General features: G+C 41.3%; 1 protein-coding gene across 4 annotated transcripts in view; it reads right to left on the reverse strand.

Annotated features, from left to right (window-relative positions):
- Window positions 1–20,736, reverse strand: part of EXOC2 (exocyst complex component 2) — a 154,376-nt gene that overhangs the window by 38,630 nt on the left and 95,010 nt on the right. For all 4 annotated transcript variants that reach the window (XM_061195664.1, XM_061195661.1, XM_061195660.1 and 1 more), the window contains 9 exons: window positions 19,898–19,963; window positions 19,567–19,724; window positions 19,074–19,195; window positions 17,922–17,983; window positions 11,602–11,682; window positions 11,276–11,335; window positions 10,533–10,594; window positions 8,933–8,999; window positions 5,041–5,157 (listed from right to left, as the gene is read on the reverse strand). In XM_061195664.1, coding sequence (XP_061051647.1) covers window positions 5,041–5,157; window positions 8,933–8,999; window positions 10,533–10,594; window positions 11,276–11,335; window positions 11,602–11,682; window positions 17,922–17,983; window positions 19,074–19,195; window positions 19,567–19,724; window positions 19,898–19,963 — 795 coding nt within the window. The remainder of the gene's footprint in view (window positions 1–5,040; window positions 5,158–8,932; window positions 9,000–10,532; window positions 10,595–11,275; window positions 11,336–11,601; window positions 11,683–17,921; window positions 17,984–19,073; window positions 19,196–19,566; window positions 19,725–19,897; window positions 19,964–20,736) is intronic.

Here is a 20,736-nt window from a genome sequence, read left to right on the forward strand (position 1 = left end):
GGAACCACGAAATGCAGAAGTGACTCTCTACAAGGGGAGGGAGGTGATGCAAATGTGCACCGAGGGTCCTGATCACGACACTGCATTTCTTCAGCTGCAATTTCTTCTAATTCACATCTATCTACACAAGAGCTATTCCTCTGCAGGGATAAAACATTTCATACAGAAATATGTGAAAAGAATTTAGTCGAGAAAAGAAGCAAAGCAACATTAAACTAGTCACAATGCGAGGTGTCAAATGTAATTCCAGCCTCTGAAGGAAGCATCGCAAGAAGAGCAGAGGCCCTCACCCGTGCGTGCTTTGGGAGAACAGGGCAGGGCAGGGTCACGCCACAGGAGACTCTCTGTGGGACGAGACACCTGTATCTGAGATGGGAGTTGAAGGATGATGCAGAGCGAAGGGACTTAGGGCACAGAGCGCCAGGGAGGGAGGCTCCTGCGAAAGCACAGTGGTTGGCGGATGAAGGGCCGGGCCTGAGCAGGAAGAGCAACCAGAGGGGTGGAGACGGATTCAGAGGGCGGCTCATCAGTCTTCACGAGACGGAGGCCAGAACACCCCCAGGGCCCAGCTGGCCGACTGAGACAGGGCGCACAGAAAGGGGCTGGCATGAAGGAGGAGGGCCATTTTGGTTTGGACACAATGACCTGATATCCCAGGGGAACTTCCAGCGAAGACGTCTCGTAGGAAACAGATCCGAAGCCTAGGAACGGCCTGCAGGTTAAAGATCACAGGCACCACTGACAAAGGGACGGAGGGAGTAGATGAGATGAGACTGAGGAGGGCCCGGAGCGCCAGCGTGAGGACAGAACTGGGAAGAGGGGTGGGGTGAAAGACAACTCCAGTGGTTGAATTTTATCTGCCAGGGTTCAAGGTTTTGACTTCGGACCCCACATCCTGCCCAAGTGGTGAACCAATGGTTTTACTCACTTACGCCCTGCACGTCCCCAACTTTCCAAACAGACTTTGAGCTTCTCTCTCATCTCTGAAACAACATCTTCTATGTGAAAAAACAGCAGCACTACGTATAACGGCCAAGACTTGAAAGCACCCAAGTGCCCGCTGACAGATGAATGGAGAAAGAAGATGTGGTCTCTGTATACAATGGAATACTACTCAGCCATAAAAAGAATGAAATTCTGCCATTTGCAGCAACACAGATGGACCTGGAGGGCATTATGCTTAGTGAAGTAAGTCAGACAAATACCGGATGATATCACTTATATGTGGAATCTAAAAAAAGACAACAAACTAGTGACTGAAACAAAAAAGAAAGAGACTCACAGATATAGAGAACAAACTAGTGGTTACCAGTGGGGGCGGGGGGAGAGGTACAAACTACTGGGTGTAAGATAGGCTCAAGTATATACTGTAAAACATGGGGAATAGAGCCAGTATTTTGTAGTAAGTGTAAATGGAGTTTAACTTTTAAAAGTTGTATTAAAAAACAAAGTTTTAACTAGAATAAATAAATAAAAACAGCAGCCAAAAAAAGAATTATATACAATTAAGCTAAAAATAATCGAATATGTAAAATATGGTACCCATGGTTCAAGTGACTCAAAAACCTTTAAAACTGATTGCTGTAAAGGACCTTCCCTGGACATATTTTAAAAAAAAAAACAAAAAACCTGTCCTTTCTCCACCTCCATGTTGGAATACCTGAAAGAGATTTAGGGGCTTCAAATAAAACCTCAATCAAGCATTTAATGCCAGACTTTAATGGCCATTATGACTACATTCCTGAGTCTGTCAAAAGTCTGCAATTATCCAAACTCTAAAATCAGATTAATTCCTTTTAAAAGACTGGCACAGGTTAAAATATATGTAAAAAAAAATTCCTTGGAATTATGTAATTACAGCTACCGCAATAAAATTATAAGCTAAGGTTTATTAACCATATAGCTCTGGTTTTCCTTTCTCAAAGGTCTTAGAACTTTGAGAAAGGAAACTTAGAACGCAAAACTCTGTAAACAGTCAACGAGCATATGAAAAAGTGTTAACCTACCAGGCAGGGAAAGGCATGCAGATGAAAATACCATGAAAGAGTATGTTTACTTATCAAATTAGAAACTATAATCAGTGATGATGGCCAAATGTGGTGAGACTGGCTTCTGGAAAGCAATCTGGCAAACTCCACCAGGAGTCTTTGGAGTTGTAATTCCACTTCTAAGAATCCACTGTGAGGAAGTAAGAAATGTGACCAAAGACTATCTTCCCCTCTCAGTAACAACAACGAAAATAACCAGCAGGAAAAAAGTTAAAATCATAAAAATTAAAAAATGGTACATCTGCATTAACAAATATTATAAAGCCATAAAGCTCATCTTTACAAAAATAGTTAATAAAAATGGAAAAGCGCTCACAACAGAAGAGCCGACAGAAAAAGATACATTCAAGGTAAACAGAATTCGGGAAAATGTTTCATATTTTTTTATATCATACATACACACAGGTATATGGCATATAAAAGACACTAATTACTATATATACTAAAATAAGACAGTGTTCATCTTTGGTGCATTATAGATGATATAAAAATTTTTTTTCAGTATTTCTCTTTTTAAAAAATGATAATTAGGTCTTACTTTTATAATAAGGAAAAAAAATGCATGACTGGAAAAACATTTCCAAGACTTGAGGAAGACTCAAAGGTGCTGGCACTGCACATGGAAACGCACACAGCACTCAGAGTTGGCACTTGCTGTACGGGTTCCAAACAGCACATCCACTGAAGGCCTATGATGGGGCCTATTTTAAAGAATGTAACTTGTAGGGAAAGAGGAGTTTGATACTCTGATCTGATAAATTTAATGTTTATTATTTAATGTTGTTTCATCAAGTGCGAAATGATATACATTAATCAACCGGCTTCATGTCCTATTCCTTTGGTGTGCTTTCATGGAAACAATTTTGTTCTTTATCTTAATATATGTATGGTGCTGGGCCAGAAAGCATTCTGGATTTAGCACGAGAAAACTTAATTTTGAGTCCTGCTTTGCTCTGCTGCTTATAGGTCAAGGCATTAACCTCTCCGAGCATTTTTCTGCATGAAAAAAATGGAGTTAATAATACTTTCCTTGATTACTTCACAGAGCTATTTTCATCAAATAAAACTGTGTATATAAAATCATTCTAGCTTTAAAGGATGAGTGATGATTAAATTTTAATAAACGCCTAACAAGCGTGATTATGCACGTACTGTTCCTATGTAAAAATTAATTCTACTCTTGAAGATGGAGACCGAGACAAAGGGAACTGAAAAGGCTGGCCATTTCTGTGCTGCTCCTGGTGGAGCTCCTGGCGGAGTAAGAAAGCAGAAGGAACTATGCCTGGAGGACCCTTGGCAAAGTCCCCACCTGCAGCCAGAAGGAGACCTGAGGGAGGTGGGGCCCGTCTGGTAGAAGCACACCAGGCAGAAGCCCTCGGTGAGCACTTCCCTCTGAGAGCAGAGCAGAGCAGAGCAGAGCCAGAGAACGGATAACCAATGTTCATAGGACACACGTGCCCTGGGATTGTTCTAGGACCTGGGCCTCCCGAGCTATCTGTCATTTGAGAAAGGAACCGTGAAAAACAGTAGCAGTTGGCAACTTTTATACCTTAATTCAAGAAATATATTTTACTTGATTGTCATCATGAAATTAATGAATACACTCATAAAAAACAGAATCAGCACAAACACTATAAATCTAGTTTACTGTCTATTCCTTTAATACTCAACTGAATGATTTCAAAATATTCAATTCCAAATTCTGAGTGCCAAGAATAGCCCACCTCCAGATCCTTCATGTCACCTTGTCTCAGAACAATCTGGACAAAGACTGGGAAGGCCATCAAAGCCTATCTGCATGTCAATTTCATTCTTCTTCTTAATGATACAAACTGAACCTAACAGATAATTCCCACTCATAACTTTGTAAAAACCTAAAAATCTCCCTGCTTGTTATATGCAGTCCCTAATCACTTCATATATTTTTAAAATGATAAAAGATTTCTTCAGTAATAATGTTAGTGTCATTATTGTTACTGCATAAAAACGAAATGCCCACTTTCTACAAATACTAACTTTCTACTGCAAGAGAGCACCTTGCAGTTCTCAACAGAAAAATTTCTGGAAATGAACTCGACATTTGGCCCTAAAGTCTTAAGTCACAACATTTCTCATCAGGATGATTAATCTTTATGAAAAGGCAAGAAAACAAGACACAGCCGCCCACTCTGACATTTTCAATCTTTGAAAAAAAAATCCCAATCTAGCTCATGAACTGGAACCATCATTTGTAAAAAGTATGCAATCCATCAAGAGCACGTTTTGATTGTAAGATTAACAAGATCACTATCTTTCTTATTCTTTGCACTGAGAAAACTGTACTGACATTAGAAAAGTGGTTCTAGCTTAGTTTTACTTAGAAATCTGATAAACTTTTGTCCAGGAACCAAGCAACCTTTAATAATAACATGATTACTTCATTTTTTCCTTTTCTGCTTACTTGAAAAATATAATCAACAAAGTGTAACATTAAAAATACCTACTCCATTGATTTATACAGGACTCATTTTTGTCCACCTTTCTACAGGCAGGACTGGAGATTGGAGGGTATGTCTTTTTCAGGTAAGACAAAGCAACCTACAGCTGTGCACGAGTGTGTGTGCGTGTGCTCTGGCAGGCAAGCAGAAGCACTGCTGCGGCCCCCTGGAGCGGGAGGGAGGGAGGAAGAAGAGGTGGCTCTGCAGGCTCAGGGTTTGCTGGCGGCTAGAAGTAGAAGCTTTAACCTAAAAGGAGCCAAATCAGAGATGACTCCTAAAGATCTGGGTTTGAAGCCTTTCTTTCCTTTTCTTCCCTCAGTTTTGAAAAGCTCTAACCTTGAGAGGGCTTTGCTCTAGAGAAAGAGGAGAGCATTACCTCAGTGACTCAGGTGAGCCGTGAGAAGGAGGGACCGGGCGCGGGGAGGAGCGGGGGCGGGGGGCGGGGGGCGCTGAGGAAACAGCTGGGAACGGAGCAGATGACACCACCACTTGTCCGTTTAACGCGATCCATTTACCTGTGTTATTTTTTCTACTCCCTGGAAGTTGTGCTTTTCAAAATGTTCTGCGATATTTCGGAAGGTGTGACGTTCTAGGTAGCAGCAATTACTCAGGACTATCAAAAGTCTCTGCTCCTAAAACCAAAACAAATTTTTAGAAAATTATCTATAGTAACAAATTGAAAGTCTAACAGATAACATTTATCACTTGTTAAATTTAATTATAATCTCTTGGTGTTTAATATCAATATTCAATGCTTTGTTTTTCTTGGTTCCTTCTTTCCAGTAACAGGGAGAAACACAATACAATTCTATAATTCTACTAATTGGCTCGCTATGACATGACACACTAAAGAGCCAAATAATGTTTGACTCAAATTCCTTTTGAAATTTAACAGCTGTATGGAAAAACAGATTGCTGCAACACAGTAAACTAGTAAAATACGATCAGCTGCTGTTCTTAGGAAAGGGATTCTACTTTATTGGTTATTCCACTTCATACGTTTTGCACCCAAAAAAAGCTATAAAAATGGATATTTAAAAATAACTACCAAAAAATGTAGAAACTCTCAGAAAATAATTTCTAAATTTCTTATAACTTGGAAGAGAATTGTAATGCCATCCATAGATGGGCTCCTTCAAAAACCAGGCCTTCACAGAATTTCTTATGTAGAAGAGTCTCCCTCTTATGGGGACTCTCCCCCGGTCAGCCATGCAGGGCGCCGTTCTACACTCCCCAGGCTTCCCGCTATTTAAGGTGACTTCTTATCAAAATTACCAGACCCCCCCAGGCTGATGAATCAATCATCCACTCAGAGTTCAGAAGAACTGGCTTTGTAAATACAGTTCTAGGAATGGCACTGTCCCCGTGCTTGGGGCTGTCTGAGCACTGTCCCTGCTCCCTCAGGTGTGAGGGCTTCTCTGGAACAACTGTGACTAATTTAGGGCCTTGGTTTAGATCCTTGACTAAAAACTAAGGCAGAACTCCTTTCTAGGAGAAGCTCTCACCCACACTTTGATCGCTGCTGTGTACTAATCAGGGTAACTTAGGTTAGTGTCAGGAAGGCAGATGGGAATAACCAGGCCCTGGCAGGTGCACAGACCACAGGGCTAGGCTCACTGAGCCTGGATCACCCAAGAATTCCATTCAGCTCCCTCAAAATGTGTAAAACTTTCCATGTCTTTATTTAAAATTTTACTGTTTAGTTCTGGCAGAGCGTGGCCTATTTGCTGCCTTTTGTGGTCATCAACAAATATAATTAAAAGGCCCAGGAATTATTACAGTGCTTTCGAAGCAATGAAAGCTTGTCAGTGGCCTGAATGACTCTACGGACAGGAAGTGGCGGCTACAACAAGCCTGAAACAAGTGCGCTGTGCGTCTACTCCTCGCCCACATTCCGTGTTCAAACCGCGTGAGGTGGGCACCAGGAGGTGACACGTGAGGTTGGGGGAGGCCAGACCCCTGCCCACACCTAACTGTCACTGTTATGTTGGCCCTTGTAAAACGTGTGACATAAAGTCACCGTGACGCTTCATCAGCCACTCTGAGCAGTGGCATCCCAAATATCTCAACTGGTCTCTCAGCCCCACGATCAATCCTTAATTACCCTCCAGGCACCGCCTCCCAGCAGCCCACCCCAGCCTGCCACACCTTCTCTGCCCTCTTCATTAATTAACTCTGGTTGATTTTTACCCTTGTAATCTGAATGGTTCTTCCCCCAGAATGGAAAAACTATTTGAGTGATTTGAAGTCTTACTCTTAGTAAGTGTATTTTTTCCTCAAATACAACCAATCACAGAAAACAAAAGTGGGAAGAAAACCTGACAAACAATCAAATTCTTAAAATTGAATGACTCATCAAAAGCTGACAAACAACTCAGATGAATACCTATGTTTGAAAATAACAGCTCAACCTGTCCACGGGAGCACCTGCAGCCTGAGGACCCCACGGCCTCACGGGCTGTTCTGGCTACTCCACAGCACCTCTGTGATGCGGCCATCAGGCCACCCTCCGTGGCAAGCCCGAGGTGCTTCTGTCAGTAAGCAGCAGACCAGCAAGCGAACCAGAAACCTAGCCCTCTTTCTTCCCACAGGTGCCTCTCTGCTGGATAACAGAACAAGACCCTAAGAAGATCTCAATTACCTGGACCAAATCTAACACGGTATCATCCAATGGGGAAAAACACAGGAACTGAATTTGGTACCAAATTTGGAACAATTTCAGGAGAGTGAAATGGGACAGAGAAGGTCCAGTGACCAGCAGAAGCAAGTGCGAAGCATGCAGGGCTCTGGGTGACAGAGGAGAGGAGGCGAAGGCGTGGCTCTGGGGGAGTCGGGGGCTCAGAGGAGAACCACTGCCCAGCAAGCCGTGTTAGCTCAAGAAGGGAACATGTGAGCACACGGCAGCTGCTCCAAACACTGGGAAGACAGTCATGTAGAAATTAGGCTTGTCCCAAAAGACCCAGAAGAAGCGTGGTTGGCCAGACAGGCAGCAAGGCCTTTCTCCACTGAGAAGGATCCTTCCTCGCATGTCCTTCTCTCCCATTCACAGCGGAAGAACGGTTTGAACTCACCACATCGCCCTCCTCAGCTGCCACTCATCCCTGACCCAGCGCAGGCAGCTGCCCCTCGGCCATCCACACGCCCTCCCACGAGGCCTGGCTTCTGTCTGACCCGGCCTGATGCTCTGTCAGTCTGCGATACCGTTCAATATTCCTTTGCTTAAACGCGCTCTCCCACCTGTCCCTGGATTTCCTTCTCTGATTCTTCCTTCTCAGGGAACTTCCAGGCTCTCTGCCTCAGGCCTTCCCTTAAATACTGGCACCCCCAATATTATTTTTATATATTTGGCCCTCCTCTCCTCCTACTGTTTTCCCTAGTATTCTCATCCACTCCCAGGCCTTACACTGCTGACTCACAAATCTGTACCTAGATCTCTCTCCTGGGGTCCAATCACCCACCAGACATCCCACCTGAACGTCTCTCATTCAACACATCTGGTCCCAAACTGAATTTTTAATCTTTCTTTAGAAACTATTTTCTTCCTGAATTCTCTTCATGAACAGTACTGTTATCTACCTAGTCACCCAAGTAATTAAACCTACAATAGCTTTTTAAAAAAAATTACTTTGATTAAACTCTATTTTTCCTAATATAACAAATCCTTATTTAGGAATTCATACTTATAATAACTGTAGAAATTATATATGGCAGGAAATTTAGTTCACATGTTTTCTTTCTTGAGAGGTACATACACATACACACACAGCATTCAAGCTGATGACAAACCAGAGAGGGTTGTTTTTTGTTTTTGTTTTTGTTTTTGTTTTTTTAGGATAGCTGGAGTTTGAATTTCAACAGCTAAATTTACATACAGGATAAAGTGTATGTGTGAATCGTCGCTAAACACATGCATATGTTTAAAATATATGTGTGTTTATACAAAAGGTGATTTGGTTTTGGTTTTGCCATGGAATTTTGTGTTCAAATAAAATGCTATTAGGGAACTTAACAACAAAAAAAAAAAAAATAGAGAAAAGCAGAGCTTCTCTGTTTAAAGAGGGAAAATGCGGAGAAACGGTGCCTGTCCTTTGCCTCCTCTCCAGCTTTCAAGCACCAGGGTACCACACTCAGGATCTCCACACGATGCAGAGAGGCGATGGAGCTACTTAAGCTGCAACTTCAGCTAAAAGATTTTTAAGTGTGGAATATTTACAAAATTATATTTTTACTAAACCTTTCACAAAATAAAACACAGCTCCAAAGTAAGAGTAGCATGCTATAGCAGTAATGTGGTAACAAAGTATTAATAATTTAGACTGAGTTATGAAACAGTCATAATGACATGTTTTATAAAAAATGACGTTTTACTTTCTATTTATCATCTTAATTATTTATGATCTTACTTACAGAAGTCAAACTAAAGTCTTCATGGATACTTCCAAACAAATCAGGAGAAGAAACGTCAACGGAGAGACTGAATAGAGAAGCAAGTAAGAGAAAAAGTTAAAGCACTAAAATTAAAAATGGTAACATAATGTTATATGTCAATTATGCCTCAATAAAAAATGCAATGAAACCTATGTAAATTTGACTTTAAAATCTCTTGGTCAAAAATCATATAACTTTCTGTAATATTTAACACCTAACAGCTCAAAGTAGACACTGTGGACTATCTATTAACGTGGGCCACGTAAAATGTGCTTTTGGGGTCTTCCCAATAATTTAATTTCTAGCTATAGACTCTCATAACTGAAATGTTTTTGCCCATCAGAATCTAGAGGGGACTTTTTCAAGCTCACGTTCATAGTAAATGACTTGAGGTGAGCTGAGTTAGGAAATTAGTTAATTTCCTAACAAGTGACCAGACACAGAAAGCTGCAGGGGAGGAAACACCAAAGACCCACTGATTAATTTACAGATACAGCAGAATCGCAAGTAACACCTTAGCAGGATTCCTTTTCTTTAAATCTAACCAACTGATTTTAGAATTCATATGGAAGTCTAAATAGATAAACATATAAAATAAGTTTAAAATAAAGAAGCAATAAAAGGATACCAATCTGAAAAACATTAAAAAAAAAAACCAAACTACTGATAATTAAAACAACAAACACTGATAGGAAACATTTGTGAATGAATAGAACAGAAGATAAAGTTCAGAAATACCTTCACTACATATTAGAATTCAATGATGTAAGGAAGAGAAATTGTAACAAAACAAGAAGACAAGACTTATTTAATCCAAAACATCAGGAAACTGATTAACAATACAAATTCCTGGTAAATTAATGTGCTAATAAACATATAAAGAGCAAAGAAAAACTAGAACAACTAAATATTTATTAGGTCTCAGAGAGATAAGTGTCTTATATACTGAGAGGCAAAAACCATGGAAACATGGAAACAGACAAACATGGAAAAAATTCCAGTTGTCAGTTATAGATTTAAGAGGCATTTATTTCAGTATCATCTGTGTCAGAGAGCATAAACCTTAGGTACACAGAAGTTACAGGTGCCAAACAGTCAGAAAAATTCGGTTTAAAAAAAATCCCAGAGAGCAGCATTATAAAAGAACTATCACACGGATTTGGAAACATCAGGAACCGAGATGTGTCCTCTGGAGCTCAACTAACCAAGAATGGCCCAGACAGTGTCCCTTTAACAGGAGTGCCGGGGCAAGCCCCTGCACCAGAACCACAACAGCTATCAACGAGGAGTCACGCATTTTAACTCCCTATTTTATTATTTATAAACCCTGTTCCTCTGGATAATCAGTAAGCTAATCGTGTGCTCAGTTTGCTCAATGTGCCTCTAGTAAAGGTGAGACAAGTTCAGAAGATGAAGAAATTGTGGAAAGAATACAGGCCAAATATATAAAAATGTAATTCATATGACTACTTGCTCTCTCTTATTGGAAGTCCCAGGGTATAAGACCAAACATAGAACAAGAGTCTGTATTTTCAATCCTGGTAAATGCATCGATGAGGCTACTCTCAGCTCTACTTACTGTGCAGTATCTACATCGGCATCAGGCTTGGTGCTCAACTGTTCCAGACAATATATAAAAACCTAAGTCAAAAATAAGACGTTTCAGTGGTATGAATGCTTAGATACTAATCTATTTGGACATTAAAGATAATTTTACATAAATAACCAGAAATACAGCGTATCTCCATTAAGTGGTATGTATGCATATATACCTTCTGCAAGTGATAGACTGTATGTCCCACATATAGAGTATATATTCACATACACATAAAAGTATGTGAGCACTGGGAACACACACCCCAATGTATAACGCTAAGTGATAAAAAAAATTTAAAGCACCTATGTTCCGATCCCATTGTTAAGTTCTTGAATGTATTTTATTTCCTTCCTCTCACTCATTCACTCATGCGTTCAACTGGGTTTATGTGCCCACAAGGCACTGGTCCCAAAGAACTTGGTGCTCTAGGTACCATGTAAACAACTGTCATGTCATTTAATCTGTGCTCTAACAGATATATACACACAAAGTACTGTGAGAACACAAAAAAGGGGAGCATAATAAAAATGAGTTATTGGGGTACTGCTAAGCAAGTTGGAACTAATCTTACCTTGAACTTATTTACCATGAACTATTATGTTCTCAGACAAGAAGAGAAAAAGAATACATATTTAATATCTGCTATACACTGATTATGAGTAGTAGGGAAGACTAATAATTTGCATTATTTCAGGCTTCAGGGCATCAGTGCTTTTACAAAGTACCTGCATGATATTTATGCTTAGTTGGCAAACCTCTTCCTGGGTTTTCGGTTGTTGAAAGACCTGTAAGGAAGAAGGAGAATTGTTGTACTTGGCTAAGAAAACTTTTTGTTTATACAGTTTGATAGAAGAAGTTAACACGTGGGAAAGTGCATCCAGTGTGGGCCACCTGACTCTGAAAGGGGACAGGAATGGAGAGCTGGCCTCGGGCCGAGTGACTGTGGCCTGAGTGACAGGGCAGCAGCTCTGGCATCGCAATGACCCAAACCTGCAAGGGGAGCCCCCGGCTGCCCGGCCCCCACCGCGGACGGCTGCTCTCAGACACTCACGCTGGCTTCTCCGGGCTTGCACTCCAGGACTTCTCGCAGCGACTGCAGGGAGTGCACCACGCAGCGCTCAAACTGGCACGGCTGCAGAAGACAAAAGCAACAGGACCTGGGCATGCAGACCCCGAGCAGAAGCAAACTTGGCCCCGACGCCCAGATTTCCAGACGTGCGGAAAGGGATGGAGACACACACAGCCTCCCCGCCACCCGGACCTAGACCTGGCATGTTCTGCACTTGATATTTAAAGACCATGAATCTTGACAGTTGGAAGCACATCTAATTCAACTAGAATAGAAGTTGGGTAGAATGAGAATTTTTCTTCAAAATTCTACTCTCCTGAGAGGCAGATGCCGGGATGAAGCGCAGACGTAACATACTCTGGGACGAGCTCCATCTCCCGGGCCTTCCTCATCTCCCAGGGGTCGTTAGTACGATGACCCAGAGGAAGGCCCACACCTTTCATTCCAAACCATCTCTACAGTCACCTTCTATGTCCATCAAGTCAGAAATGAAACCTGAAAATATGTCCAACAAATGGGCTTCAGGATGAGTCTGAATGAGCCCTAACTACACCTCCTCGTGCCAGGCCCACTCCAGGGGACAGTGACACGTGTTCTCGTTACGTGTACATTCTGGGATGGAGTCGACAAAACTGTCACTTTTACAAAAAAAAAAAGTACAGAAATAAAATAAGTGGACTGCAAAGTAGGGTAAGTGCCATGAAGAGAACGAGCGGGCACTCAGAGGAAAACTGACAGAGGGGCTCTGCCCTAAGCAGGAGAAGCCCCTGAGCCAGTGACAACATCCAAGCTGAGACCAAGGGCAAGAGGGGCCGCCTCCGGACAGAGACAGGAGGGGCCTGGAGGCGCCGAGTCACCACCACGGGCCAGAGCCTGGTAGAGCCTGCGCGGGGCAGGGCAAGGCTCAGTTCAGCTGAACCAGCTCTGGGCAAAATCTGCTTCAATTACTAAAAGAACTCAGGGAAAAATCGAACAGAAAAAAAGACACACCTGTATACAAACCAAAGAAAGACAAGTTTACTCTCTCACAAAAAGGAATCCAGGCTTAAGGAAAACTAATAGCACCTCAACTTAATGTCATTTTAATACTGCACTTTGGAGCCACCAGAGGGCACCATAAAGAACATGCAAAAGTCTAAGTGCAGAGAAAGAAGGTTGGGGGCGGGGGCAGGGGTGGATGTGAGAGAAAATACCGCCTACAGAAAGTAAAGTGTCAAAATCCTGGTAGACACCGGCCTTACGAACCCACCTACCTGCCCCAGAAGGTAGGAAAATCTAAGATGTTACAGTAATAACACTGGGAATTCAACCCCAAATCCAATGGCAGGCAGTTCAATGTTCCTGTTCCTGTGCCGTTTCCTAACTGTCTTGCCTTAGAATGTGAACAGAGAGCCCGGAGAGCACTGCCAGTGGGAATGGGAGCACATGAGTCTACACAGCTGCGATTTCTTTTTTCTGAAAAGAAAGAAAAGGCACTATCTCTGCATTTTGTCAGTGAATCACCCAAGCTGGCTGATTATAAGTTATCACATATCATTCCAGTTATTCTGAAAGGAGAAAATTCTCAGAATTATCCAAACTGAAAACAGGCAGAAAACATTTTCAACATGAGTGGAAAACAGGATGCTCTCCAACGAGCTGTTTCAGACACTCAGCTGAAAGCACAGTCATGGGGGCAAAGCTCATGTGCATTTCTTTAACTTGATAAGGACTCACAGGGAAAGAAAAACATCCTTATTTCAAACGAATGGGATCAGTACTATGGAAATGCTAAGAAAATGTAAAGTAGTGTATGTAACAGCCTTTGAGACAACTGACTCTCTGTTCAAAACCTGAGAATTTCAGATGTTAGGTAAACACTCAAAGCTGGACCCTGGACATTGCTCTAAGCCTGGACGTACCTTCCCTCTCACGGGAAGTCTGTGCCCACAGCTGACAGCAGGCTCAGCTCCCAGAGGCCTATGGGATTATTAGCACATTTCTTCAACAATGCCCAATGAGACACACTGGCTGGCACCAAATCACCTGTTAAGTGGCTTTAGATCTCTGGCTTGTGTGTCACCAAACATGAGACTAGCTATTCTATGGTTACAGTTTCTTACCATGTTATAAACTTTAAATTTATTAGAAACAAGTCTCTACAGTAACCACTCTGAAGGACTTTCATGGGGGCTTATCTTCTACAACCAACCAACCAACCTTAGAGGTGGCTGTTATCTCACGCGCACACACTGGGGACCCAGATGTGCAGCCACCACATGCGCACACTAGACTCTGTGTACAAAAAACACTAACCTGAAGCCAATACCTATTTTATGACTAAGTTGTTCATATTTTGTCAGTTTGTTGTTGTTTTTTTTTTTTTTAATGAACATAAATCCTTGAAAACAGATGCTCTGTTTTCTCAAACTGAACACACATCTTTTTCTTTGCACAAGATGATCTGAAGCTGGTACTAAGAACCCAGGGTCAGGACTGTGCTGTCTGCTCTGCCTGGCTTGTTTCATTTGGGGCAGTAATTCAGCGGTGCTGGTCCAGCGATGTCTCTGGCCTGCCATCCAGGCCTGCTGTGATAATTAGGGAAGACAGGGGCATAGGATAGAGTTTTGATAATAGTAAGGCTTTATGTACATTTAAGGTATTTTTATCATAGTGGTCCCACTATTACAAGTATTAGTTTAATAAATTAAAATCCTCTGTATGTGTATAAAGCTTTGTAGGTTACAGCTTTTTTCTACAGCATCTCATTTAATCGTAACCAACAACACTGTGAACAAGCATTCCGCTTCTTTAACTAGAGGCAGAGAGGTTAAGTGGTTTCTGAAGATGGCACGGCTACTGAGACAGAACTGAGGACGTAACCGGACCAGACACTGAAGCAGCACAGGGCCTTCCCTCCACACCAGTGCTGCCCAACACAAGTGCAGTGTGAGCCACAAGCACACGTCATGTACGTAATCTTAGATTTTCCAGGAACCACAATAAGAAAAGTAAAAGAAAAACCTAAATTTTAGTTCATAACGTGTAATATATCAAAGCATTATTTCAACATGTAGTCAATACAGAAAGTTGAGATATTCTTTTCTTCTGTACTTGTTTCTTTCTTTGGAGTCTGAAGCTGTGTGCCAAGTGGCTGCTGTGTTGGATGGTACAGTCTGCTCCACACCTCCTTCCTCTAAATATTGGGTGGGCCAAAAAGTGCCTTTGATTTTTAAGTAAAAATAAAAGACACATTTTTCATTTTCACCAAGAACTTTGCTGAACAACGTATTCACCCTTTTGTTCCACTACCTTCTGCCATTATTCAGGCAACTTCATAATTCCATCTTCCCAAAACTTATCTTTTTGAGCAAAGAACTGTTCCAGGTGCCTTTCACAGTCTTGCAGGGAATTGAAATTTTTTCCATTGAGAGAATTATGTAAAGACCGATAAAGGAAAATCTGAAGGTGCAATGTCTGGTGAATACGGCAGATGAATCAGAACTTCCCAGCCGAGCTGTAACAGTTTTTGCCCGGTCATCAAAGAAACATGCGGTCTTGTGTTATCCTGATAGAAGATTATGCGTTTTCTGTTGACTAATTCTGGATGCTTTTCATAGAGTGCTGCTTCCAGTTGGTCTAACCGGGAGCAGTACTTGTTGGAATTAATCGTTTCGTTTTCCGGAAGGAGCTCATAATAGAGGACTCCCTTCCAGTCCCACCATACACACATTACCTTCTTTGGATGAAGACCGGCCTTTGGTGTGGTAGGTGGTGCTTCATTTCACTTGCCCCATGATTTCTTCCGTTCCACATTATTGTACAGTATCCACTTTTCATCGCCCGTCACAATTTGTTTTAAAAACTGAACGTTTTCATTACGTTTAAGTAGAGACTTGCATGCGGAAATACAGTCAAGAAGGTTTTTTTCGCTTAACTTATGTGGAACCCAAACATCAAAGCAATCCACATAACCAAGCTGGTGCAAATGATTTTCCAACACTTGATTTGGATATTTTGAGTATGTCGGCTATCTCCTGCGTGGTATAACATTGGTTGTTCTCAATTACTGTCTCGATTTGATCGCTATCAACTTCAACCTGTCTACCCGACCGTGGAGCATGGTCCAGCGAGAAATCTCTAGCACGAAACTTTGCAAACCACTTTAGACATGTTCGATCAGTCACAGCACCTTCTCCATACACCGCACAAATCTTTTTTTGCATTTTGGTTGCGTTTCTATCTTTCTTGAAATAATAGAGCATAATATGCCGAAAATGTTGCTTTTCTTCTTCCATCTTCAATATTAAAATGGCTACACAAAAATTCACCAATTTTGATAAGTCTTTTTTTTTAAATGCATGCTGATATGACAGGTGTCACATACAATCTAACAAAATTGTTTCAAATGAAGTTAAACACAACTAAGTGCTACTAGAGCCATCTTACGGAAAAAAACGAACGAACCTTCTGGCCAACCCAATATTTAGTTATAGGATAGTTTGTATTTAAACATAAATACTTGTGAAAAATAAACCAAATAAATCAAAACAAATTTTTATTAAAATTAATTCCTTTAAAATATAATTACAGGGACCTCCCTGGTGGTGCAGTGGTTAAGAATCCGCCTGCCAATGCAGAGGACATGGGTCCGAGCCCTGGTCTGGGAAGATCCCACATGCCGCAGAGCAACTAAGCCCGTGTGCCACAACTACTGAGCCTGCGCTCTAGAGCCTGTGAGCCACAACTACTGAGCCCGTGTGCCGCAACTACTGAAGCCCGCGCGCCTAGAGCCCGCGCTCTGCAGCAAGAGAAGCCACCGCAATGAGAAGCATTCGCACTGCAACGAAGAGCAGCCCCTGCTCGCCGCAACTAGAGAAAGCTCATGCGCAGCATTGAAGACCCAACGCAGCGAAAAATAATAAGATTTAAAAAATATATACATATAATTATGACTTATTAAAAATAAATTTCCCTAATTTCAAGCATGATTTAATTTACAAAAATTTGGAAGTAAGCACTGCTGTTCCAAACACACACTTGTATAGCTTTGTATTAACTTAAGAAAGAACCTTGAACTTTGGAGGAAAAGAAGAATTTCAACTTGTCAAAAATTCCCCAACTGAGATTGGGATTGACATATATACACTAATATGTATAAAATGGATAACTAATAAGAACCTGCTGTATAAAAAAATAAATAAAATAAAATTCAAAAAAAAAAATTCCCCAACTGTCAGAGGAAGGTTGTGGACAAGCACACAAATTCAAGGACGTGAAGAAATGTTACAGGGGATGGTTGCTCCTCAACAACCTGAGCCCCACTACTTTGTAAATGTGGGCAAGTCAGGCCGTTTTATTCTACTGTACCTGTCTACTAAGGTAAGGCAGAAACTGTTGGGGCCAGGATTGTGGTCTGCTGAAAAACTACATTTTTTCCAGCCTCCGTTGCAGACAGGGGTAGGCACGTGGATAAATTAAGGCCAATTAGATGTAAACAGAGTTGTCAGTTGTGGCTCCTGGGAAAATGCTGGACCTCCCTGCTGACAGGAATAAGGCTGTGGTGGCTGGAACTGCAGTGGCCATCCCATGTCATGAGGCCATCCTGAGAGAGGAGCCACACTAAGGGTCACAAAGCAGGAGTCGGAGGAGCCCTGGACATTGCCCGTACTACATGACAAAGCTGCCACACCAGTCCCAACCTCTTTAGTGGGAGAGAAAAAGGAAATGCCCCCTTGTTTTAAGCCACTGAATGTTTTAACCTTGCCTGACACCCACATACAGGTTGCTGTGGGATCCATGGGACAGACTCGAAAACACGAGAACTCACGAACTCTAACACTAACACTATTTTCAAGGGGATTCTGAAAATCTCAAAGCCCCGTCTGAAAAGAGCGAACAGACCATGGTTTTAACTGCCCACCTGACCCCTGCATGCGTCTGGAGAAGTTCGCTGTTGCCTGTTTTGCCTTAGGGCCCAGCAACAGCACTGGTTTCCTATCCTGCTTTTCTGAAAAATTCAAATTGCTGGGTAACTTAGAATTACATTAAAAAATGTAACTCAACAAAAAACAGTTAAGAGTTACAGGATGAAGAAAGATCACTCTAAAGGGGGATCCACTATTTTTACTAATTTTTAAATACCTGTGGTTAGTGTTAAGCAAAAATGACTCTGAGAAGGAAAACTTTAAGAAGTTTGCTTTTCCATTTCCAGAAACGTTTTGGAGTTGCAATAGAGAGCATACGCTCATTATCAAAATAAGTCAATTATTTTGAATATAACAGACACTAATGATTAATCACTGAAAAGAATTTAAACTTACTAGGGACGTCAGGCCTTCACTGTCGACAACCCAGTCTTCCTTTTCAGCCAATCTCTTTACTTCTACAGGGAACACAAGTACACGAGCGCATATTATTATAATTATCTCACTGAACTTCAGAGAGATAAAAATGCATAAAGGTTATGGTTTTTAATTGTTTTATATAAGTTTGTAAAAAATCAGTGAAAGTAGGGAGAGAATATACTTCTGGTAGACTCAAGGATTTAAATGTGTATCACTCACTGGATTTTTCTAATACAACATTAACGTAAATAAAATTGTCTACTGTGTAGCCCAATCTGGAGAATGCTGGGCTAGGTTCAGTGATAGCTTCAGACAACAACTTAGTAGTCATTCAGCACTCCTGATAATATTAAACAGGTACAATATAAGACACACGGCACTTTCCCCTAAGATTTCTGATGACCAAAGCGGACTCTCTCTCAGTCCTGTATGCTCCCGACGATGAAAACGCGATTCCCACGGAGGGAAGGACACGACCGGTGCACACCTGAGGGCTCAGCCCCGGCCTGGGCCAGGGGCTGGTTCTGTGCAGACACAGCCTTCCTACAACAAAGTCCTTGGGACAGATACCAACGGCTTGCAGCTTTCACAACAATGTTCTTGATTGTTTTTGAAAATGTTTAATAACCCAAAAGGCTGCTTTGTAAAGATAACCTTTATTGTTTATGACTATATGCAGAAATCCTGAAAACTCTATAAAAGTATAAAGAAAATGAACACCTACAACTTCTGCGGCAAAGAGAAAAACAGTCTTTCTTCTGATTTTATGCTGATATTTCTAAATTAAAAATTTTAAATATATATATTTTCAAAATTGGGATCATACTTTTATACACATTTTATATTCTACTTTTTCCACTTAACATTTTCCATAAGGATGTTCTTATATCCTTAAATATTTTTCAAGTATACCCATCTTAATTCATATATGGTCTGGCATCTCAAAGTAAATAGATTTGAAAAGTTTCAAAAAAGGAAAAAAATTATATTGAGCAGCTATAGACAGTCTGAAATACTCAGATTTCTATAAGAGCATCTTTCATGTTTTCAAGGATATGGAAGCTGGAAAGAAGTGGCATGTGCAAATAACTGTTGTCTAGCCAATGTCATCAGTTTTTCTCAACATACCTTCCGCTGTGTGCTGCAGTGTAACCACCACGCAACGCACTCGAAGATCCAAGATGAGGTCCTGGATCGTCTGTAACAGGTCATTAGGAATCTCAAGGGCAGTCAAGGATTCATAAGTAAGCCTGTAGAACAAACACAGCAAAACAAATGTCAGCAGAGCGGGATCTGGAAGCAATTCCCGACATCATTTTGGCCATCCCACAACGATTCACGATGGTGCTTATAAGCTACAGCGTTATGTTGAAAACATGGGGAAAGTAAGCCCATTAACAGGGATAACGTCACAGTGACACTGAACTAAATAATGAAAAAGGTGACATCCTCATCAGACAAAAGCACCAGCGAGGTTTAAGAGCTTAGTTATCAGATGACACACGGGAAACAGTGGACACAAAAGGAGAGAGTAAAATTCTGTGTTGAGTGTATTAAAAATCATATCCCACACTGAGTGTGTGGATTTTCCCCCTTTTCCGGAGAACACGCCCACATTTACCTGAGAGTCTGGATGGCGTGAGCGAGCCCCTGCCCAGAGAGCTCGGCCTTCACTTCCCAGCCTCTGCACTGCCGCCCTCCGCCCTCCGCGACGCTGAGCGGGAGCAGGGCCCCGCGGAGCAGCTTCACCAGACAGTGCATTACTTCCTGGATCATTTTCTAGACAATAATGAACAAGCAAAACTACATTAAAAGACATCAACTTGATTAAATCAACTGGAAGAGTCGGCCTGCGCAAGACAAATGTCTTCAATGTAGATCAAGGTCTCTAGTCACCTTGGTTGAGAAAACCCTACCCCAAGAAAAAGTCTACGTACCTATCCTTCACTCACCTTAAAATCATTTTGTCTTTGCCTTACATTCTTTGATCTTTCAATATGGCCTGACTTCTCGGCAGTCTTAAAAATTAAAAAAAAAAAAAAAAAAATTAGTTGTCTTTAGAAATAATTAAAAAAAAAGAAATGCTTTAGCAGTTGCATATAAAGAAAGCATGAAATATAGTTATAACTTGATTAAAAGGAATGTATAAGAAGTAATCTCAGTTTCTGATTAAAGGATGACTAATTAGAAAACCCTTCTTATTCCAACAAGAAGCTATTCATCTTCCTAAAACCTTTAAGTACAATTCTCATAAATAAACCTAAGTATTAAACTGAAACTTTCTGTAGGTGAATTTCACACGCTGTTTTCATCCACAGTTTTCTACAGTTAAGCCTACAGGCATTCAGTCCACGATGCCGCTCCAGCACCGCTTCCCGGGCGGTGGGTGCAGAAACGAGAGGAGCAGACGCTCTGGACAAGCGTCCGGATGCCTGTGGACACCCCGCTCCACTCCTCCCGATAGTTTTCGTGAATATGAGCATTAACGCTGGCATTTTATTTTTAAAAAATTACACATCACTGCTCTTCTTCCAGGGGCTTTACAGTCTAATTTAGGAGGGAATGTATTCTAGAATTGATTGTTATCTGTTTACTGATAGCCATGTTTTCCTCTGATTTCTCTTTCTCCTTAATGTGTAGAAGACCACTTTACACTGATTAAAAGAGAAATCTGTTCCACTGGATTTCAGTTAACTTTTTATTACCAAATTTTCTAACAACTAAATATTATTATACAGAATGTCCTAGCAGGGCAAACTTAGGGAACTTTCCAAAGGAAGAAGTAATCACA

The sequence above is a fragment of the Eubalaena glacialis genome, chromosome 7 (genome assembly GCF_028564815.1).
Source record: "Eubalaena glacialis isolate mEubGla1 chromosome 7, mEubGla1.1.hap2.+ XY, whole genome shotgun sequence".
Taxonomy (NCBI): Eukaryota; Metazoa; Chordata; class Mammalia; order Artiodactyla; family Balaenidae; genus Eubalaena; species Eubalaena glacialis.